Source organism: Euprymna scolopes, chromosome 15 (assembly GCF_053919585.1).
Source record: "Euprymna scolopes isolate OS-2025 chromosome 15, ASM5391958v1, whole genome shotgun sequence".
Classification (NCBI taxonomy): Eukaryota; Metazoa; Mollusca; class Cephalopoda; order Sepiida; family Sepiolidae; genus Euprymna; species Euprymna scolopes.
Window position 1 is genome coordinate 44,818,455 of NC_136496.1, and position 25,055 is coordinate 44,843,509.

Consider the following 25,055-nt stretch of genomic DNA (forward strand, 5'->3'; position numbering starts at 1 on the left):
GTAGACTGGGAAAGGTTCATGTGTAAGCATGTCATTTCACATGACTCTTAGTCTCCGATTTGTTTGGTGATTATTAAGATGAAAAGTGCAAACCTGGGTCTTGTTTGGGTTCAAAAATAGTAAAAGGACATGACTAGCCAAAAATTGAATCAAACCGTTTATCCAGCCTTCAAGCTAGGATCAAAGCAGGCCATCTTCCAAGTTATTACCAATGAGATTATACAGGTATTTTTGTTGTGTTCTCACTCAGAATGATCCAGTTTAGGGAACAGAATTTCTCTATATTAAAAACTTTCTGTTTAACTCTGATGAGAAGGTAAGTAAATAACAAAATAGTATTAAATATTATTTAAGTAATTTTCAAGCAGTAAAATTTCTGAAATCATTTTTTTTTCATACTTTTTACCCTCTTTGTATAAATCTAAATTAAAATAAATATAGCTCATATTGGGACTCCTTAAATCTAGCAGCTGTACTTGAAAATTCATAATGATTGCTTTATTAGTTTAGAAGTGAATCTATATATATGCAAACATATTCACACACATGACTTTATATGAATAGAAATGTTTAGATAATTTTATGAATTAGTTCATATTTAAGGACATTTTATTCAATTATGAAATTCTTTTTTTCTTTTAACAGCCTCCACCTAAAGAAATTAGAGAAGAAGAAAGAGAAAGAATGCACTCTCAACAACTGACCCATCCATCCATGCTCTCATTCAAGACTGATTCACAGGAAAGTTATCTGAGATCGGCATCAGTAACCACTACACCAGTACCAAGTGATCAACCATTAACACCCAAAGTTTATTTGATACCTGATATACTTGGAAACTTCCAAGGGTGCCATGGAGCTATGTCTACTTCTACCTTATCCTTTGCATTGACCAGTCGCTTGCCGAACATAAGCCAACTGATGAAACCAGAAGCTATCAGTGGCGGTGTTATAGGCAGTGTTAGTAGTGATGTTATTGTCTCTCATCCACAAAGTATAACACCATTCCAATTTGAACACCCATTCCAAGCTTTTCAGAGACCATCCAACAATAAAAATAAAGATGAATCTAGAGACGAATCACAGACAGTTATTATTCCCTTGAACACCTCAGGCACTGAAGTATCTTCATTTGTGAGCGATCCCCAAACTGTTACAGTCGCTCAAACTATAAGCAGAGAGTCTAGTATAGAGATGATGGGTCCTAGCTCTGAGGCAACCACTAACTGCCAACAAAACCAAATTCTTTTACCCACTAGTCAGCAGAGTACGAACAACACATCAGTTGTAAGCATAATCTTATCCAATCAAACATTGAAAAATGCTGAAAATACAGCTCAACAACAACAGAATGAACGAGACCATCAGTCACAAGTTATATCTAATTCCTTATGTACAGTCTCTACTAATACACCACAAGTGATCAGCCCAATAGAACACTTCAATACGAATATAGTTGTAGAACCACAGTTAGTAGAGAATTTCATGAGAGAACAATCCCAACAAAGAGCAGCAGAATTACAGCCTCTCAGTCTAATTATGGAGAAAGATATTAAAGAACATAAAGTACTCATTACAAGACAATCACCACCAGCAAATGTTGAGAAAGATATCCATTCTGAAGAACGGTATGCAACATTTGGAAGGCAGTCATCTATGGAAAATTCTCCAAGGCCTCTCTATGGAAATGTACAGACACGGGTACATGTTGAACGACGGATTCCTATGCTTGAAGTTCAACCAATGATCCCTAATGTACAACTTCCTTCACAAGAAGTTGGAAAATTGTCACCAACACAACAACTAAGAAGTTTATCTCCTATGAGGCAGTATGTAGGGCAGTTGTCAGCAAAAGAACAGCATGTGGAGAGGCTGTCACCCACATGCCCACTTGTGGAGAGACTGTCACCCACACATCCAATTGTGGATAGACTGTCTCCCACACGCCAACATGTGGAGAGACCGTCCCCCACACGCCAACGTTTGGAGAGCCTGTCCCCCACACGCCAACATGTGGAGAGACTGTCCCCCACACGCCAACATGTGGAGAGACTGTCCCCCACACGCCAACATGTGGAGAGACTGTCCCCCACACGGCAGCATGTGGAAAGTCTATCACCCGCACGTCCACTTATGGAAAGATTATCTCCCACACAGCAACATGTGGAGAGACTGTCACACTTGCGGCAACATGTAGAAAGACAGATGTCCATACAACAGCATGTGGAGAGACAAGGATCCACAAAGCAATATCTGGAGAGACAAGGCTCCACACAGAAACATCTGGAGAGACAGGCATCCACACAACAACATCTAGAGAGACAAACGTCAACAGAACAACATCTAGAGAGACAGGCATCTGCACACCAACATTTGGAGAGATTGTCCCCCATGCACCAACATTTGGAGAGACTGTCACCCACACGGCAACAAATAGAAAGATTGTCACCAATGCTTTCACATGCAGAGAGATTTTCACCCACTTGGCGACATGTGGAGAGACTTTCACTCACACAACCACATGTCGACAGATTATCACCTACAACGCCACATAGGGATATACTCTCATCTACGCAGCACCATTTGGGCACTTCAGTAAGGCAACACATGAGAACATTGTCTCCTTCCAGACATGTAGATGCTTTGTTACCTTCTAGATCCCATGTTGACACACTTTCTTCAAACCAACCAATGGACATGGTGTCTTCTTTGAGGCAACCAAATATTGACAAACAAATAGATAGGTTATCACCTTCAAAAAAGTTGATATGTGACAGACTATCGCCCATCCGACAGCATGCAGATAATGTATCCTTAACAAGACAATTGTCTCCTACAAATCAACATATGGACAGATTAACCACTTTTCGAGCAAACACAGAAAAATTGTCCCCTACTCCACCTTTCTCTAATAAATCTTCTAATCCAGCTATTGATAAACTCTCCCCTACACGACTTACAGATAAACCACCATTTAAGAAACAGACAAATAGGCTTTCTCCAACCAGACATGTCGAGGTAGTCTCTCCAAGTAAACATGTAGAGGGTGTGTTTCAATCAGACAGACAATCGCCTTCAAGACGGACAGAAAGAATGTCTCCTGCTAGATATGAAAATGTATCCCCAACAAGAATCCAAGCCAGACCATCTCATCCATGTCGACCTGAGCAAAAATGGGCCTCTGATCCTCAGTTACCTCTCCAGTTAGTTGAAACTCAGTCTCCAATTCTTGATGGTCAGCTTTGTACAACAACTGAAACACAAGCTAATTCACACCAAATAACTGAGAAACAACTAATGGCCGAAAGCCATATCTCATCTCATGTTTCTCCAAGCCAAATCAAGGCTCTCACAACGCAACCAAATGTTGAAAGAATGTCACCATTCAAAGACAGTAGTTGTGTAAAACCCTTGACACTACAAAAGTCCTTTAAAGATGATTTGAACAAATGTCATACTTGCAATAAGTGCTTCTCAAATGTCCAAGAGTACACGGAACATCGTCGACAACATATGAAAACGCAGACTCATCACAGTCAGGACAGCAGTTGTGGTCATTCGCGCCCACACTTGCACAAGTGTTTTCACTCCGAGGGTCATGCGGACTCACGGTCTATGAGTACTGAAGAGATTCCCCGACCTCCGAACTGTGAGAACTGTAAAATGGATTTCTGGAAACAGAATCATCTCCCAAAACATTTATGGGTCAAAAAGCATCGATTGACTTTGATGCAGAACAAAAACTCGTCATCTACAGAGAGTGAATCGGCTGCACCATCGGACATCATACCAGATTCCGTTGTCACTTCTTTGTCTGCTTCAAGTCCGTCCAGAGGGAAAACCATCCAAGGAACTGAGAAAGCACTTGATTTATCTCTAGATGAATCAGCTAGCATAACCAGCCTCTCTTCTTCATCTTCTACCTGTATGAGCACAACTTGTACTACCGTGACAACTACAGTTACTACAACTGCTGCTGTTACTGTTGCAACTGCTGCTGTGATACCAGATAATATAGGAAGCCATGAGTCTGCACTTATAATAGCTGAAAAAAAATGCATATCAAGAGAACAGCAGCAGGAGTCCACTATCATGAGTGCAGATAATACGGATCATAGCTCATTCTTTATTCACCAGAGACAATTGTGCAAGGATTACATGGGATCATCACGTGAAGATGTGAAGGGGGATGAGACAGAAATTTTGCGGAGTGACAACCGAAATCCTACCTATTATGTCTTAACTGGTGATGAAAGTGAGATACCAGGTACAAATGTTGTACCCGTAGCAGCAGCAGCTCATGCGTGTCATTTATGTTCAAGCACATTTGCATCAGCTGGTCAATTGAAGGTTTGTAAAAGTCAACTTTTTATTAACCAATGAATTTGTGAATTAAACAATTATGAAAATAGAATAATTTTAAGAAAGAAAATTATCTATTTTATGAATTTTAGTTTTTTTTTAATTGTATATAAAAAGATGCTAGGTTCTGAACAAGTGTAAAAATGTTCTCTTCAAACATAAAATTACTATTGAAGTTTGGAGTTTATAGAGTGAGTATATATTTCACATAGGCATCAGTATTACATTTTGTTGTTGAAAAATTTACCTATTGTACAAGTCATTAAGAAAAACAATAAACGAGTAATCTTATACTAAATCTTATACTAAAAACATAAATTGTAAAATTTTTAATCAAAATCTTGGTGTTTTGTAGAATCTGTTTTGCTCTCAATTATTACTTTGACATGGTAATAGGGAATGAGGATGATCAAATTGTTTTCTTCACATATTTCTCCTGAAAGACTTCTTTTCTCAATTCACTTGAAGGTTGCTTTTCTATCATTTTGTTTTTTAACTATTACTTATACATTATCTGAAGTTTTTAGCTGAAACAATCTTGACATCACAATCTATACTGATGTAAAAAACAAAAAAAATTTGTAACTAAACATTTAGCACATATGGCACGGTAACATATTGGGTGAGTTTCTAACAGTATTTTGTATTTTTTTTTTATTTTTAAGTCATTTTCAAAATTTTGAATTTTAAGAGCCAAGTCACAGCCATTTTTCTTGTTCTCATATAATGCTATACATTATATATTTTTCAAATCGATTGAACATTTTAAAGTGAGCAAAGCCACTAAAAACTTTTCCAGATAGGTAGAACAGTAACTTATCTTGCCTTTAATAACATTTATTTGTTATGTATTTGAATTTTTTTACCACTTTTTTGAATCTCTATGGTTTCTAAAACAAACCATTTCAGTTTACTAAATATACTTTTGAACATTTCCAGAGTAGGTTTACATTTATTGACATAAAATTTATGTCCATCAGTAGCTCAAGATAAATAGCTTGGTTTATAATTGCTAGAGAAACAAGTTAGTTTTGGAGGATTGGGTTTCTGAGTAAATATGATATTTTTAGAGATCTTTTTCAAGAATTCATGTTTCAAATAACTCCATGTTAATTGTATCCAACTTTAAATGTTTATATTTTAATTATATATTTTTTGCAAATGCTTCTATTAATTTTATATTTGAATAAATTCTAATGAAAATAAAAAAAATTCAAATTTTGTTAGAATTAAAATTCAACTCGTGGCTGAAAACTTCATTGTTGTCCTTTGATTCAATCGAACACTATTTTGTTTTAACATTTACAGAACATTTATTTCTTCTATTTTTCTCTGACATATAAAGTTATTTAGTCAGGCTTACATAGTATGTAAGCTGACAAATCAAACTTTGCTTCTGACTTAGCAATTTTGATTTGTTATTGTTCTATCATTTTATTGACAATATTTGCTACAATTTGTTTTGTTTTTTTAAATTAATGGTAATATGAAACATTTTATATGATCACTTAAAATTTAAAATCAGCAAGGGAGATAAATCGTATTTTTACTTAAAGAATCTAATAAGAGTTGTTTACCTCATAACTAAAATTTTATTTTTTCTGTTGTATAAGTTTAAAAATGTGTAAAAAAAACTAAAAAAACTAGAATGACTTCACTACATCCCTGGCAAGACTGGGTCGACATAGTAAATAATAAACTATTGTCGTTTGTCGTTTCAGACTCATCTTTTTCATGCAGACCCAAGACCATTTGTGTGCGAGTTTTGTGATGCAGGATTTTCAAAGAAACAGACACTTCGTATCCATTTGCAGACACATTCACAGGTTTGTCTTTTCTTTTTGTTAACAGCTTAAATATTTCTGCATTTTTCTTTTTATGGAAGTTGCTCCAGTAGTAGATGCCTGTTTATCTTAGTTTTGAAAAGATCATCTTATCAGTAGGTGAAAATCAACGGGAAATGAGCTTCACAAGCCTGCAGTTCTTAGAAATAACTTACTGGACTCAGAAGCTGTATTAAAATGAAGTATTAAAACAGAAAATTGATGAAAACCACATAACGAATGGGTAAAATGAGCTGGAACAAAGGAAGCAGGAAATAGATCAGACAATTCTGAACAACATATGCCATAATAGTACTTATAGAAAAGACTGAGACTGGCAACGTCACGTCTGTGGAAAAGTGTGTATGGAGAATAAGAAAGGGGGAGAGCAACTGAATTACAGATACATTTCTTAATGTTAAAAAGAACCCTCAAATGGTAGAGAGATTCATAAACCAAAAATTTGGCAACGGTACTCTATACAAGGTCTTATAGTAGAATTTTGGAGGTAAAGAATTGCCTCGTGCATGCGCGAACAAGTTTTTGGAACGAGAGAACTGACTATGAGAAGCAGGAAGAGCAATGGATATAATGTATGAATTTAAAGATTTAATAAAAAAGACCAAGAAGTTTCAGAGTTAATTTCTCCTCAAGAACAGAGAATCTCTCAAAGAAAGGTTAGATGTCTATGATTAACAGGATTAAACAAAACAAGCCATTTTATACATGGATCCACAACCAAACGCAAGTCAACTTCTAAATCAGCTGCATATTCAAACAGATTCTAGAGAAATGGGTGAGAAGCAACAGTAGAATTAAAAGTAGTATTATCAGTATAAATATTACTCTTTTGAATAATATTCTCTCAAAGAACATTGATATAGAAAAGAAACAGCATTGAACCTAGAATAAAGCCCTGAAGAACACTAGAGAACTAAGAGAATGAGGAGACACTATTCTGAATTACAAGCTTTGATCAGAAATAAAAGACCTAATGATGCCAAGTACTTTACTACTAATATTGTAATCCTGAAGTTTGTGTAGAAGATCGGAATGCCATGTTGTGTTGAATGCCTTTGAAATGCCAACCACAATGGCCTCATCTTCTGAATTATCCATAAGCCAACAGATCTGCTCAAAAACTACAATTAAGAGAAATTGAATGAAAGCCATACTGAAATCATTAAAGATGTTCAAGCTTTCCAGAAACTGAACAAGCTTGCTGTTGACTAACCTTTCAAAAACCTTGCTAATAATTGAGAGGAAACTAACAGAAAACTACTTAGTTGAGTCAAACAGATCACCAGCATTTTGAAAGATAGAGATAATAGAGGACTCTTTCTAACAATAAAAAAATAAGGACTGAGACAAAAAAAGATTGAATAATTTTGAGGAAATAGAAGAAAGTTCAGGAGTGTGAGAGTGCCAGCAGGAATTGAATCTTGGTATAAACTTTAGATTTGTCAGGCTCAGACAGAATCTAGGCAATCATTTTCAGATTGATAATGACAGTCAAGGGAATGATCAGTTTTTGAAAGATTTGACCTATTATTTAACTATCGAAAACAAATAATCAAAAAAGTAACATTGAAATATTTCAAATTCTGAATTGGTCAAACAATCCAAGCATGTATAAAAAAAATGTATATGTTCACAGATTTTTCCAAATGAGAGGAGACACATACAAATCTCATAATACATACATTATTATATGATTGTGGTTTTGTCTAAGCATAGCTGTTCATTGCAATTTAATTTCTCAACTGACTAGTTTATACATCTTTGTTTAGCAGTGTTGGTTTCTGTTTTTGTCAATTTCCATGTTTACTTAACTTCCACTGTACAAAGAAAAATATTTCTGAAATTTTGTGGAAAAAATGTTATATACAAGTTTAGTGACCAAGTGATGGAGCATTCAACTACCAGACCCACTAGAGAAAGTGTGAAAAAGCAATGGAAGACCTGGATAAATCTGCTGTTGGATGTAATTGGCACAACTTATGTCGAGAAGTGCATCAAAGGAATGGATAAAAGGTTTAATGAATAAGAATGTGTATTTGGAAGTAAAGAGAGAAGCAAGGAGAACAAGATACAAAGGAGACTGAGACAGCCAGGTTTCCAGGTATTCGATGAAAAGATGACTAAAAGATATTTAAGATGGCTAAACAGATTGCAAAGACAAATATGGACATTGTTGTAGAGACGTTCTTTCAAAATGATAATGAACTGTTATTAACAAATGAACAGAACAAGAGGGATGTTTGGATATGCCATTGTGAGTAACTATTGAATACTAAGTTTCAATAGAACCTTGAAAATCTAGAAGCTATAGAAGCAATATCTTGTCTAGCTATTAAACTTGAAAAAGAAATGGTATGGAGAAACTTTACGTGAAGAGGTGTAAGGCTGTAGATGTTATGATGTTGGTTCCAAGCAACAACAAAAAATAAAGTAGTTGATTATTATTATGATTGTGTTTCATAATGCTAAATGGAATGTCACTTAAAAGAAATATTTTAGAGTGATATATTTCTTTTAAGTGACTCATGCATGTTAACTTGATAGTTTGGAATTTTATTCTGACAATTATGTTTTCAATTGGGAGAGGAATTTGGAATCAACAGGCCAGTTGGGAATGTGGAAAAAAGAACAAATGGATTATGTGAAAACCATCAGGTGATGGCATAATCTATATATCTATAAAAGTGAAAGTGTTTGTCTGTGTACATTTCCCTACGCAATAACTCTGTCAATTTTCAGTCTACAGACTCATAATTTGATACACAGGGTACTGAGATTTGGGAAAATCTTTGTAATCAGTTTTTGGTCAGAAATTTGGCTGTTAAGGGGTCAAAATTCAACGGTTTAACCTTTGAGAACTCTACTAAACTCCTCCGCCAATTTTGGGTCTAATCTCTCGAAATTTTAGATATAGGTTCCTTGGACATGGATCTAACTTAATAACTTGATTTGAGCCCAAAACAATAAATGTTAAGGGGTCATAATAGGGGTCAAAGTTAAAAAAAAATTGACCTCTGCGGCCTCTACCAAATTACTCAGACAATTGCTAGTCTAAGCATTTGAAATTTTACATAAAGGGTATTCAGAGATAGGGCAAGCTTTTTAGTCAGTTTGGATTGAAAATTTGAGCTACCAATGTATAAATGTATGTTTGCGTGTCTGCCTAAAACTTTCGACAGAGGCGACTGATTTTCACAAGATCAGTATCATTTGTAAGTTCGACCTTTCAGGTGACAAATAACGAAAAATTGGCTAAAAACATTAATATCTTCACCTTAAACTGGGCACTATTCTACAGGGAGGGTAGCTTTTTTCTCCGGTGGTTGTAACAGCAAAGACGTCACGTTGTTTCCTCATTCTTTTCCTCCTTCGCGGTATGGGTTCGAGCCTGCCTTCCTACTACTACTTTTTTTTTGCTCAACATACACCTCCTATGGGCTGAAATGCTAGTAAATTAGAAAAATAGTTTTTAGATACATGGAGTTTAGTTAGTTGGGAGAACAGTCAAGTATTGGCCTTTGACCAGACTTGAAATGAGGTAATCCGCTCAATATGAGTTGTTGCAGGTGGGGCATCAAGAGTAGACAACGGTAAAATTGCAACCCCAATTGAAGAAATAAAAAATCAAAGATTATGAAATCACCAAAATTGTCCAGTATCGTTAAAAAAGAAAAGATGGCACAACGACAAAAAGTATGTTGGTTGTATATGTAAAACGTCCCCCCACACACACACTACAGGGACAGAAACGAAACATTATGTACACCGAACTTTTTTTTACGCATGCATGTAAAGACACTGCCAAATATTTTATATATACACAATTTATATGGATTTTAACGTCTTATACAGCCTAACATCACAGATGCATTTGAGAAGTTTTATTAGACATAATCAGAAAGGCTCAGGATATGAAATCAACAGTAGGTTCTTTGATATGACAGAGGCATATTTGAAATTAATGTTTCTGTTTAGAGCACAATTGAACCATGATACTTGATGTTTGCATTTTAAACTTTAATAGAAAATCAACAAATATTATGCAAGTATAAATCATGGAGAATACATGCATGAATATAATTACATGTAATAGTTAATTAAAGATGATCATCCCATAAGAAGACTGAAAAAACTAATAGGGAATTAATTAAAATAAATGTTTGAAAGAATATGCAAATTAGCTAGATCTTTTGCAGATAAATACAATTCCATGACCCATATATAACAAAGTTTGTTTTTTTAAATAAATAAAAAAAGGGTCGTTAATATGAATATCAATACACAATAAAACACAAATTTATAGGAGTATAAATATATATATACATAGATATACCACCTTTTTTGGTAATTTTATAAGTTTCGAATCTCGGAAATTATTGATCAGAATTTAACAAATGAAGGCTCGTTGGAAAGGTAATAATCTGCATTGTGTATTGGGCTATGTGACATTTTCCCTTAAGATCACACATAAAGGGGATCATCCAGAGCCTAATTTTGATACTTTTTTACAGCCATAAAATGTTTCAATCATAGTCATTTGGTTTCCTAGTTTTGCATATGAATTACAAAATATTTGATATTTCCCCCAAATCTCTGGCCTTGATGGAGAACAGACTAAAACTTGCTGCTATGGTTTCAAAATAGCAAGGAGAGACTTGATTCCAAATAACTAAAGTACATTTCACAGTATATAAGGATTATTTGATACTGGAGATATTCATAATCATACCCTATTTCCAAAAGATGGGAGATATAACATATGAGAAATTTTGGAATCAAGTCTCCCCTTGTTGTTATTTCAGATCATTTGAAACCATAGCAGCAATTTTAAGTTTCCCCTCTATCGAGGCCAGAGATTTGGGGGATGGATATATATATATATATATATATATATATATAATGTCTTTTAATGTTATATTAATTTTTTTTTAATTTATAAAACATATCCACTCAAAGAAAATCCTTTACTTATGAGAAATTAAAATTTGGGGATTGAATAGTGTTGAAACGATGAATTAAAATTGAAAATCTGAAAAATCAGAATTTATGGAACTATTGGAATCAGAAATATTTGATCCTAATTTCCTATTTCAAAAACGATTCTTCTAATTACTTTTGTTTCTGGTTAAAAACTGAATGTGCAAGTACTTATGATAAAATGGTAAATATTGATTGAATTTTGAACTACTAATAAAACTAAAATCTGTGGATCGTGATAATGAATTTAAGTAAAAACATCACCAGGAAAAATGGCACAGATAAAAATGGCATATATTGAATGAATAGGAAAAACAGCAGAAATAAAAAATTTGCATAAAAATCTCACAATGTGTTTATCAAAATTGTAAACACAGTACATAACGGGAAAATATTTAAAAGTTTGTCAAATAAAAAAGGAAATTACATTTAAAATTAGATATGGACCCTCAGATAATCTCCTCTCTTCTCCACTCTCCACCAAAATAATGAGTTTCTATTTTTGTAGGCTATTATGTGTGAACACACTAAAAACCTGGAGAAAAAAAACTCCATTATTTTAGAATTTAGAATGGGAGATCAGTTTTGCATATAAATTTAACCTAAACTGGTCATACATATCCAGGTTAGTGTTTAACAAGATAGTGTTTTAAAAGCATGTAATCAGAATTTATTTTTGTTAAAGATAAATGTTGTCTTTTGTGGGATCGTAAAAGATTTATAAAAAAATAAACAAATGGCCCTCCTTTAACCCTAAATCTGGGTGGCAGCTCCCACCCCCCAAAAAAAACAAAACTAGAAAAAAACACATTTCTTTAATCCAACTACTGACCTTAAGTCCGGATGCACTCCAAAACATTCCATAATACTATCATTATCCCTAATTCCAAATGGTAGCAGTCCCCATCACTCCAACACTTCCTTCACCCTATCATTAACCTGAATTTCTGATGGCAACAGAACCTCATCCCTTCTGCAAAAAAAAAAAAAAAAAAAATGGTTACATCCAAGATTTAATTGACAGGCAACAATAAAGAAATTTTAATGTTTTTGGGTTCAGTCTTTGGATGATTATTCTCTATTGAAAACTATAGGGGAGAGAACTGAACGTTTTATAACTTAGACAAATCGATGATATTCGCTTGAAAACAACAGAGTAAATACTTATTTTAAACTATTTTAAAATATGAGTGGGACAGGCTTAATACTTCATTACAATTATAGGAAAGGAAGCTAGCCTTCCTCCTTCAAAAGCATCTTAGAAAATTTTGTTTGCTTGAAAACAATAGAATAAATTTGTAAATATTTATTCTGAAATATATTTGGTCAAAACTATAGGGAAGAGAGCCTAGATCCTCTCCTCCACACCCAAACCAAAATCTGTTTCATTTGCTTGGGGTTTAGCATGTACTCAAAACTATTTGAGAGGGAGTATATACCCCCTTCCTAATTTTCTGTTATCAAATCATTTTTGTCTTGTGCCATTTTTAACCATTTATTCACTTGGGCCATTTTTACATGTGCCAGATTTACCATGCACTGTTGATAACTGGCATTGTTCAGATCATCTGCATATTGAAAATGAACTTTCACTGGAAAATATCTCCATATCAATACATGGAAGATAATCATCCACCAAGCAAAAGCAATATGTAGAGAAACTAATACATATCTAGAGGAGATGGACAGCTTAAGAGAAACCCTCCACTGAAACAACTATCCATAGATAATGAGATCAAAACTCAAAAGACATTGCCCGGAAATTGACCAGTCTGTCTAGAAAATCTGAGAATAAGCAATCCATATGACTTAACTCTCTGAAAACATCTTGTCTGAGTAAAGCTTCCTGCAGAAAAAAATCTTGACCAAGAACTCTGTGTGCAATTCCATATGTGTTGAAAAAATATGCAAAGCAAAGACATGTCAACTACCAAAATTAAGACTAGAAGAGAATTGGAAAGCCATAATATGTAAAGATGTTTAAAAACTGAGAATTAAAGAAAAACAGAAACCATCAACCCTTTGAGATGAAGTAAAATTATGGACTGAAGAATGGTGGAGAGTTTTAAAAAAGAACTACATGTTAGGTGACAATGACCTAAGTAGACATAGTATAACGCAATATGAAAACCATCTATTATATAAATCTCAGCTGTCTGTGTATTTCTATGTTTTGTTTGTGTATTTCTATGTTTGTTTGTGTATTTCTATGTTTTTTTTGTGTATTTCTATGTTTGTCTGTGTATTTCTATGTTTTGTTTGTGTATTTCTATGTTTGTTTGTGTATTTCTATGTTTTGTTTGTGTATTTCTATGTTTGTTTGTGTATTTCTATGTTTTGTTTGTGTATTTCTATGTTTGTTTGTGTATTTCTATGTTTGTTTGTATATTTCTATGTTTGTGTATTTCTATGTTTGTCTGTGTATTTCTATGTTTGTGTATTTCTATGTTTTGTTTGTGTATTTCTATGTTTTGTTTGTGTATTTCTATGTTTGTGTATTTCTATGTTTTGTTTGTGTATTTCTATGTTTGTTTGTGTATTTCTATGTTTTGTTTGTGTATTTCTATGTTTGTTTGTGTATTTCTATGTTTGTTTGTGTATTTCTATGTTTGTGTATTTCTATGTTTGTTTGTGTATTTCTATGTTTGTGTATTTCTATGTTTGTTTGTGTATTTCTATGTTTGTGTATTTCTATGTTTGTTTGTGGTTTTCTATGTTTGCTTGTGTATTTCTATGTTTGCTTGTGCATTTCTATGTTTGCTTGTGTATTTCTATGTTTGTGAATTTCTATGTTTGTTTGTGTATTTCTATGTTTGTTTGTGTATTTCTATGTTTGTTTGTGTATTTCTATGTTTGTGTATTTCTATGTTTGTTTGTGTATTTCTATGTTTTCTTGTGTATTTCTATGTTTGTTTGTGTATTTCTATGTTTTGTTTATGTATTTCTATGTTTGTTTGTGTATTTCTATGTTTGTCTGTGTATTTCTATGTTTTGTTTGTGTATTTCTATGTTTGTTTGTGTATTTCTATGTTTGTGTATTTCTATGTTTTGTTTGTGTATTTCTATGTTTGTTTGTGTATTTCTATGTTTTGTTTGTGTATTTCTATGTTTGTCTGTGTATTTCTATGTTTTGTTTGTGTATTTCAATGTTTGTTTGTGTATTTCTATGTTTTGTTTGTGTATTTCTATGTTTGTCTGTGTATTTCTATGTTTTGTTTGTATTTCTATGTTTGTTTGTGTATTTCTATGTTTGTCTGTGTATTTCTATGTTTTGTCTGTGTATTTCTATGTTTTGTTTGTGTATTTCTATGTTCGGTTGTGTATTTCTATGTTTGTTTGTGTATTTCTATGTTTGTTTGTGTATTTCTATGTTTGTGTATTTCTATGTTTGTTTGTGTATTTCTATGTTTGTTTGTGTATTTCTATGTTTGTTTGTGTATTTCTATGTTTGTGTATTTCTATGTTTGTTTGCGTATTTCTATGTTTGTCTGCGTATTTCTATGTTTGTCTGTGTATTTCTATGTTTGTTTGTGTATTTCTATGTTTGTTTGTGTATTTCTATGTGTGTTTGCGTATTTCTATGTGTGTTTGCGTATTTCTATGTTTGTTTGCGTATTTCTATGTTTGTCTGTGTATTTCTAGGTTTGTTTGTGTATTCTATGTTTGTGTATTACTATGTTTGTTCGTGTATTTCTATGTTTGTGTATTTCTATGTCTGTGTATTTCTATGTTTGTTTGTGTATTTCTATGTCTGTGTATCTCTATGTTTGTTTGTGTATTTCTATGTTTGTCTGTGTATTTCTATGTTTGTTTGTGTATTTCTATGTTTGTTTGTGTATTTCTATGTTTTGTTTGTGTATTTCTATGTTTGTGTATTTCTATGTTTTGTTTGTGTATTTCTATGTTTGTTTGTGTATTTCTATGTTTTGTTTGTGTATTTCTATGTTTGTCTGTGTATTTCTATGTTTTGTTTGTGTATTTCTATGTTTGTTTGTGTATTTCTATGTTTGTTTGTGTATTTCTATGTTTGTCTGTGTATTTCTATGTTTTGTTTGTATTTCTATGTTTGTTTGTGTATTTCTATGTTTGTCTGTGTATTTCTATGTTTTGTTTGTGTATTTCTATGTTTGTGTATTTCTATGTTTGTTTGTGTATTTCTATGTTTGTTTGTGTATTTCTGTGTTTGTTTGTGTATTTCTATGTTTGTTTGTGTATTTCTATGTTTGTGTATTTCTATGTTTGCGTATTTCTATGTTTGTTTGCGTATTTCTATGTTTGTTTGCGTATTTCTATGTTTGTTTGTGTATTTCTATGTTTGTTTGTGTATTTCTATGTTTGTTTGTGTATTTCTATGTGTGTTTGCGTATTTCTATTTTTGTTTGCGTATTTCTATGTTTGTCTGTGTATTTCTAGGTTTGTTTGTGTATTCTATGTTTGTGTATTTCTATGTTTGTTTGTGTATTCTATGTTTTCTTGTGTATTTCTATGTTTGTTTGTGTATTTCTATGTCTGTGTATTTCTATGTTTGTTTGTGTATTTCTATGTCTGTGTATCTCTATGTTTGTTTGTGTATTTCTATGTTTGTCTGTGTATTTCTATGTTTGTTTGTGTATTTCTATGTTTGTTTGTGTATTTCTATGTTTGTTTGTGCATTTCTATGTTTGTTTGTGTATTTCTATGTTTTTTTGTGTATTTCTATGTTTGTTTGTGTATTCTATGTTTGTTTGTGTATTTCTATGTCTGTGTATTTCTATGTTTGTTTGTGTATTTCTGTGTCTGTGTATTTCTATGTTTGTTTGTGTATTTCTATGTTTGTTTGTGTATTCTATGTTTGTTTGTGTATTTCTATGTTTGTGTATTTCTATGTTTGTTTCTGTATTCTATGTTTGTTTGTGTATTTCTATGTTTGTTTGTGTATTTCTATGTTTGTGTATTCTATGTTTGTTTGTGTATTTCTATGTTTGTTTGTGTATTTCTATGTTTGTTTGTGTATTTCTATGTCTGTGTATCTCTATGTTTGTTTGTGTATTTCTATGTCTGTATTTCTACGTTTGTTTGTGTATTTCTATGTTTGTTTGTGTATTTCTATGTTTGTTTGCGTATTTCTATGTTTGTTTGTGTATTTCTATGTTTGTTTGCGTATTTCTATGTTTGTTTGCGTATTTCTATGTTTGTTTGTGTATTTCTATGTTTGTTTGTGTATTTCTATGTCTGTGTATTTCTATGTTTGCTTGTGTATTTCTATGTTTATTTGTGTGTTTCTATGTCTGTGTATTTCTATGTTTATGTATTTCTATGTTTGTCTGTGTATTTCTATGTTTATGTATTTTTATGTTTGTTTGTGTATTTCTATGTGTGTTTGTGTATTTCTATGTTTGTTTGTGTATTTCTATGTTTGTTTGTGTATTTCTATGTTTGTATGTGTATTTCTATGTTTGTTTGTGTATTTCTATGTTTGTTTGTGTATTTCTATGTGTGTTTGTGTATTTCTATGTTTGTTTGTGTATTTCTATGTCTGTGTATTTCTATGTTTGTTTATGTATTTCTATTTTTGTTTGTGTATTTCTATGTTTGTTTGTGTATTCTATGTCTGTTTGTGTATTTCTATGTTTGTTTGTGTATTTCTATGTTTGTTTGTGTATTTCTATGTCTGTTTGTGTATTTCTATGTTTGTGTAATTCTATGTTTGCTTGTGTATTTCTATGTTTGTTTATGTATTTCTATGTCTGTGTATTTCTATGTTTATGTATTTCTATGTTTGCTTGTGTATTTCTATGTCTGTGTATTTCTATGTTTGTGTATTTCTATGTTTGTTTGTGCATTTCTATGTCTGTGTATTTCTATGTTTGTTTGTGTATTCTATGTTTGTTTGTGTATTTCTATGTTTGTTTGTGTATTTCTATGTTTGTTTGTGTCTTTCTATGTTTGTGTATTTCTATGTTTGTTTGTGTATTTCTATGTTTGTTTGTGTCTTTCTATGTCTGTGTATTTCTATGTTTGCTTGTGTATTTCTATGTCTGTGTATTTCTATGTTTGTGTATTTCTATGTTTGTTTGTGCATTTCTATGTCTGTTTGTGTATTTCTATGTTTGTTGGTGTATTTCTATGTCTGTGTATTTCTATGTTTGTTTGTGTATTTCTATGTCTGTATTTCTACGTTCGTTTGTGTATTTCTATGTTTGTTTGTGTATTTCTATGTTTGTTTGTGTATTTCTATGTTTGTATGTCTATTTCTATGTTTGTTTGTGTATTTCTATGTTTATTTGTGTGTTTCTATGTCTGTGTATTTCTATGTTTATGTATTTCTATGTTTGTCTGTGTATTTCTATGTTTATGTATTTCTATGTTTGTTTGTGTATTTCTATGTGTGTTTGTGTATTTCTATGTTTGTTTGTGTATTTCTATGTTTGTTTGTGTATTTCTATGTTTGTATGTGTATTTCTATGTTTGTTTGTGTATTTCTATGTTTGTTTGTGTATTTCTATGTGTGTTTGTGTATTCTATGTTTGTTTGTTTATTTCTATGTCTGTGTATTTCTATGTTTGTTTGTGTATTTCTGTGTCTGTTTGTGTATTTCTATGTTTGTTTGTGTAATTCTATGTTTGCTTGTGTATTTCTATGTTTGTTTATGTATTTCTATGTCTGTGTATTTCTATGTTTGCTTGTGTATTTCTATGTCTGTGTATTTCTATGTTTGTGTATTTCTATGTTTGTTTGTGTATTTCTATGTGTGTTTGTGTATTTCTATGTTTGTTTGTGTATTTCTATGTTTGTTTGTGTATTTCTATGTTTGTATGTGTATTTCTATGTTTGTTTGTGTATTTCTATGTTTGTTTGTGTATTTCTATGTGTGTTTGTGTATTCTATGTTTGTTTGTGTATTTCTATGTCTGTGTATTTCTATGTTTGTTTGTGTATTTCTGTGTCTGTTTGTGTATTTCTATGTTTGTTTGTGTAATTCTATGTTTGCTTGTGTATTTCTATGTTTGTTTATGTATTTCTATGTCTGTGTATTTCTATGTTTGCTTGTGTATTTCTATGTCTGTGTATTTCTATGTTTGTGTATTTCTATGTTTGTTTGTGCATTGCTATGTCTGTTTGTGTATTTCTATGTTTGTTGGTATATTTCTATGTTTGTTTGTGTATTTCTATGTTTGTCTGTGTATTCTATGTTTGTTTATGTATTTCTATGTTTCTTTGTGTATTTCTATGTTTGTTTGTGTATTCTATGTTTCTTTGTGTATCTCTATGATTGTTTGTGTATTTCTATGTCTGTGTATTTCTATGTTTGTTTGTGTATTTCTATGTTTGTGCATTTCTATGTCTGTTTGTGTATTTCTATGTTTGTTGGTGTATTTCTATGTATGTGTGTGTATTTCAATCTCTGTGTATTTCTATGTTTGTTTATGTATTTTTATGTTTGTTTATGTATTTTTATGTTTGTTTGTGTATTTCTATGTTTGTTTGTGCATTTCTATGTTTGTTTGTGTATTCTATGTTTGTTTATGTATTTCTATGTTTATTTGTGTATTTCTGTGTTTGTTTGTGTATTCTATGTTAGTTTGTGTATTTCTATGTTTGTTTGTGTATTTCTATGTTTGTTCGTGTATTTCTATGTTTGTGTATTTCTATGTTTGTTTGTGTATTTCTATGTTTGTTTGTGTATTCTATGTTTGTTTGTGTATTTCTATGTTTGTTTGTGTATTTCTATGTTTGTTTGTGTATTTCTATGTCTGTTTGTGTATTTCTGTGTTTGTTTGGGTATTTCTATGTTTGTTTGTGTATTCTATGTTTGTGTATTTCTATGTGTGTTTGTGTATTTCTATGTGTGTTTGTGTATTTCTATGTTTGTTTGTGTATTTCTATGTCTGTGTATTTCTATGTTTGTTTGTGTATTTCTATTTTTGTTTGTGTATTTCTATGTTAGTTTGTGTATTCTATGTTTGTTTGTGTATTTCTATGTTTGTTTGTGTATTTCTATGTCTGTTTGTGTATTTCTATGTCTGTTTGCGTATTTCTATGTCTGTTTGTGTATTTCTATGTTTGCTTGTGTATTTCTATGTTTGTATATGTATTTCTATATCTGTGTATTTCTATGTTTGTTTGTGTATTTCTTTGTCTGTGTATTTCTACGTTTGTGTATTTCTATGTTTGTTTGTGTATTTCAATTTTTGTTTATGTATTTCTATGTTTGTTTGTGTATTTCTATGTTTGTTTGTGTATTTCTATGTTTGCTTGTGTATTTCTATTTTTGTTTGTGTATTTCTATGTTTGTTTGTGTATTTCTATGTTTGTTTGTGTATTTCTATGTTTGTTGGCGTATTTCTTTGTTTGTTTGTGTATTTCTATGTTTGTTTGTGTATTTCTATGTTTGCGTATTTCTATGTTTGTTTGTATATTTCTATGTTTGTTTGTGTATTTCTATGTTTGTTTGTGTATTTCTATGTTTGTTTGTGTATTTCTATGTTTTGTTTGCGTATTTCTGTGTTTGTTTGTGTATTTCTATGTTTGTTTGTGTATTTCTATGTTTGTTTGTGTATTTCTATGTTTGTTTGCGTATTTCTATGTTTCTTTGTGTATTCTATGTTTCTTTGTGTATTTCTATGTTTGTTTGTGTATTTCTATGTTTGTTTGTGTATTTCTATGTTTGTTTGTGTATTCTATGTTTGTTTTTGTATTTCTATGTCTGTTTGTGTATTTCTATGTTTGCTTGTGTATTTCTATGTTTATGTATTTCTATGTGTGTTTGTGTATTACTATGTTTGTTTGTGTATTTCTATGTTTGTGTATTTCTATGTCTGTGTATTTCTATGTTTGTATGTGTATTTCTATGTTTGTTTGTGTATTTGTATGTGTGTTTGTGTATTTCTATGTTTGTTTGTGTATTTCTATGTCTGTGTATTTCTATATTTGTTTATGTATTTCTATGTTTGTTTGTGTATTTCTATGTTTGTTTGTGTAGTTCTATGTTTGTTTGTGTATTCTATGTTTTTTTGTGTATTTCTATGTCTGTATTTCTATGTTTGCTTGTGTATTTCTATGTTTGCTTGTGTATTTCTATGTTTGTTTGTGTATTTCTATGTCTGTGTATTTCTATGTTTGTGTATTTGTATGTCTGTGTATTTCTATGTTTGTTTATGTATTTCTATGTTTGTGTATTTCTATGTTTGTTTGTGTATTTCTATGTCTGTGTATTTCTATGTTTATTTGTGTATTTCTGTGTTTGTTTGTGTATTCTATGTTTGCTTGTGTATTTCTATGTTTGCTTATGTATTTCTATGTTTGTTTGTGTATTTCCATGTCTGTGTATTTCTATGTTTGTTTGTGTATTTCTATGTCTGTGTATTTCTATGTTAATTTGTGTATTTCTGTGTTTGCTTGTGTATTTCTATGTTTGTTTGTGTATTTCTATGTCTGTGTATTTCTATGTTTGTTTGTGCATTTCTATGTTTGTTTGTGTATTTCTATGTCTGTTTGTGTATTTCTATGTTTGTTGGTGTATTTCTATGTCTGTGTATTTCTATGTTTGTCGGTGTATTTCTATGTTTATTTGTGTATTTCTATGTTTGCTTGTGTATTTCTATGTTTGCTTGTGTATTTCTATGTTTGCTTGTGTATTTCTATGTCTGTGTATTTCTATGTTTGTTTGTGCATTTCTATGTTTGTTTGTGTATTTCTATGTCTGTTTGTGTATTTCTATGTTTGTTGGTGTATTTCTATGTGTGTTTGTGTATTTCTATCTCTGTGTATTTCTATGTTTGTTTGTGTATTTCTATGTTTGTTTGTGTATTTCTATGTTTGTTTGTGTATTTCTATGTTTGCTTGTGTATTTCTATGTTTGTTTATGTATTTCTATGTCTGTTTGTGTATTTCTATGTGTGTTTGTGTATTTCTGTGTCTGTGTATTTCTATGTTTGTTTGTGTATTTCTATGTTTCTTTGTTTATTTCTATGTTTTTTTATGCGTTTCTATGTCTGTCTGTGTATTTCTATGTTTGTTTATGTATGTCTATGTTTTTTTGTGTATTTCTATGTTTGTTTGTGTATTTCTGTGTGTTTGTGTATTTCTATGTTTGTGTATTTCTAGGTTTGTGTATTTCTATGTTTGTTTGTGTAATTCTGTGTTTGTGTATTTGTATGTTTGTTTGTGTATTTCTATGTGTGTTTGTGTATTTCTATGTTTGTTTGTGTATTTCTATGTTTCTGTATTTCTACGTTTGTGTATTTCTATGTTTGTTTGTGTAATTCTGTGTTTGTGTATTTGTATGTTTGTTTGTGTATTTCTATGTTTGTGTATTTCTATGTGTGTTTGTGTATTTCTATGTTTGTTTGTGTATTTCTATGTTTCTGTATTTCTATGTTTCTGTATTTCTATGTTTCTGTATTTCTATGTTTGTTTGTGTATTTCTATGTTTGTTTGTGTATGTCTATGTTTGTGTATTTCTGTGTTTGTTTGTGTATTTCTACGTTAGTTTGTGTATTTCTATGTTTTGTTTGTGTATTTCTATGTTTGTTTGGGTATTTCTATGTTTGTTTATGTATTTCTATGTCTGTTTGTGTATTTCTATGTTTGTTTGTTTATTTCTATGTGTGTTTGTGTATTTCTATGTTTGTGTATTTCTATGTGTGTTTGTGTATTTCTATGTTTGTTTATGTATTTCTATGTTTTGTTGTGTATTTCTATGTCTGTGTATTTCTATGTTTGTATATTCTATGTGTGTTTGTGTATTTCTATGTCTGTGTATTTCTATGTTTGTTTGTGTATTTCTATGTTTGTTTGTGTATGTCTATGTTTGTTTGTGTATTTCAATTTTTGTGTATTTCTATGTTTGTTTGTGTATTTCTATGTCTGTGTAATTTCTATGTTTGTTTATGTATTTCTATGTCTGTTTCTGTATTTCTATGTTTGTTTGTGTATTCTATGTTTGTTTATGTATTTCTATGTCTGTTTGTGTATTTCTATGTTTGTTTACGTATTTCTATGTCTGTTTGTGTATTTCTATGTGTGTTTGTGTATTTCTATGTGTGTTTGTGTATTTCTATGTTTGTTTATGTATTTCTATGTCTGTTTGTGTATTTCTATGTCTGTGTATTTCTATGTTTGTTTGTGTATTTCTATGTCTGTTTGTGTATTTCTATGTCTGTTTGTGTATTTCTATGTCTGTGTATTTCTATGTTTGCTTGTGTATTTCTATGTTTCTGTATTTCTATGTTTGTTTGTGTATTCTATGTTTGTTTATGTATTTCTATGTCTGTTTGTGTATTTCTATGTTTGTTTATGTATTTCTATGTCTGTTTGTGTATTTCTATGTCTGTTTGTGTATTTCTATGTGTGTTTGTGTATTTCTATGTTTGTTTATGTATTTCTATGTCTGTTTGTGTATTTCTATATCTGTTTGTGTATTTCTATGTGTGTTTGTGTATTTCTATGTTTGTTTATGTATTTCTATGTCTGTTTGTGTATTTCTATGTGTGTTTGTGTATTTCTATGCCTGTGTATTTCTATGTTTGTTTGTGTATTTCTATGTCTGTTTGTGTATTTCTATGTTTGTTTATGTATTTCTATGTTTGTTTGTGTATTTCTGTGTCTGTGTATTTCTATGTTTGTTTATGTATTTCTATGTTTGCTTGTGTATTTCATGTTTCTGTATTTCTATGTTTGTTTGTGTATTCTATGTTTGTTTGTGTATTTCTATGTCTGTTTGTGTATTTCTATGTTTGTTTATGTATTCCTATGTTTGTTTGTGTATTTCTATGTCTGTGTATTTCTATGTTTGTTTATGTATTTCTATGTTTGCTTGTGTATTTCTATGTTTCTGTATTTCTATGTTTGTTTGTGTATTCTATGTTTGTTTGTGTATTTCTATGTCTGTTTGTGTATTTCTATGTTTGTTTATGTATTTCTATGTCTGTTTGTGTATTTCTATGTTTGTTTGTGTATTTCTATATCTGTTTGTGTATTTCTATGTCTGTTTGTGTATTCATGTGTGTGTATTTCTATGTTTGTTTATGTATTTCTATGTTTGTTTATATATTTCTATGTTTGTTTGTGTATTTCTATGTTTGCTTATGTATTTCTATGTCTGTTTGTGTATTTCTATGTCTGTTTGTGTATTCATATGTTTGTGTATTTCTATGTTTGTTTATGTATTTCTATGTTTGCTTGTGTATTTCTATGTTTGTTTGTGTATTCTATGTTTGTTTATGTATTTGTATGTCTGTTTGTGTATTTTTATGTCTGTTTGTGTATTTCTATGTTTGTTTATGTATTTCTATGTTTGTTTATGTATTTCTATGTCTGTTTGTGTATTTCTATGTTTGTTTATGTATGTCTACGTTTGTTGATGTAGTTTTCTATGATTGTGTATGTATTTCTATGTCCGTTTGTGTATTTCTATGTTTGTTTGTGTATTTCTATGTCTGTTTATGTATTTCTATGTCTGTTTGTGTATTTCTATGTTTTGTGTGTGTATGTCTATGTTTGTTTGTGTTTTTCTATGTCTGTTTATGTATTTCTATGTCTGTTTGTGTATTCTATGTTTGTTTATGTATTTCTATGTCTGTTTGTGTATTTCTATGTTTGTTTATGTATTTCTATGTTTGTTTATGTATATCTATGTTTGTTTGTGTATTTCTATGTTTGTGTTTTTCTATCTTTGTTTGTGTATTTCTATGTTTGCTTGTGTATTTCTATGTTTGTTTGCGTATTTCTATGTTTGTTTATGTATTTCTATGTTTGCTTGTGTATTTCTATGTTTGTTTGCGTATTTCTATGTTTGTTTATGTATTTCTATGTCCTTTTTTGTATTTTTATGTTTTTTTTATGTATTTCTATGTTTGTTTGTGTATTTCTATGTTTGTTTATGTATTTCTATTTCTGGTTGTGTATTTCTATGTTTGTTTATGTATTTCTATGTTTGTTTGTGTATTTCTATGTTTGTTGATGTATTTTTCTGTGTTTGTTTATGTATTTCTATGTCTGTGTGTGTATTTCTATGTTTGTGTATTTCTATCTTTGTTTGTGTATTTCTATGTTTGCTTGTGTATTTCTATGTTTGTTTGTGTATTTCTATGCGTGGTCGTGTATTTCTATGTCTGTGTATTTCTATGTTTGTTCATGTATTTCTATGTGTGTTTGTGTATTTCTATGTTTCTTTGTGTATTTCTATGTTTTCTTGTGTATTTCTATGTTTGTTTGTGTTTTTCTATGTTTGTTTGTGTATTTCTATGTTTGTTTGTGTATTTCTCTGTCTGTGTATTTCTATGTCTGTTTGTGTATTTCTATGTTTGTTTGTGTATTTCTATGTTTGTTGTTCGTGTATTTCAATGTGTGTTTGTGTATTTGTATGTTTGTTTGTGTATTTCTGTTTGTGTATTTCTATGTTTGTTTTGTTTATTTCCATGTTTGCTTGTGTATTTCTATGTTTTCTTGTGTATTTCTATGTTTGCTTGTGTATTTCTATGTGTGTTTGTTTGTGTATTTCTATGTTTTTTTTGTGTATTTCTATGTTTGCTTGTGTATTTCTATGTTTGTTTTTGTATTTCTATGTTTGCTTGTGTATTTCTACGTTTGTATATTTCTATGTTTGTTTGTGTATTTCTATGTCTGTGTATTTCTATGTTTTGTTTATGTATTTCTATGTTTGCGTATTTCTATGTTTGTTTGTGTATTTCTATGTTTCTTTGTGTATTTCTATGTTTCTTTGTGTATTTCTATTTGTGTATTTCTATGTCTGTTTGTGTATTTCTGTGTTTGTTTTTGTATTTCTGTGTTTGTTTTTGTATTTCTATGTTTGTTTGTGTATTTCTATGTTTTTTTTGTATTTCTATGTTTGTTTGTGTATTTCTATGTTTGTGAATTTCTGTGTTTGTCT

General features: G+C 30.7%; 1 protein-coding gene across 5 annotated transcripts in view; it reads left to right on the forward strand.

Moving 5' to 3' along the window:
- The window catches only part of LOC145293802 (uncharacterized), a 287,168-nt gene that overhangs the window by 257,934 nt on the left and 4,179 nt on the right, over positions 1 to 25,055 (forward strand). For all 5 annotated transcript variants that reach the window (XM_080140374.1, XM_080140376.1, XM_080140375.1 and 2 more), the window contains 2 exons: positions 646 to 4,350; positions 6,084 to 6,188. In XM_080140374.1, coding sequence (XP_079996500.1) covers positions 646 to 4,350; positions 6,084 to 6,188 — 3,810 coding nt within the window. The remainder of the gene's footprint in view (positions 1 to 645; positions 4,351 to 6,083; positions 6,189 to 25,055) is intronic.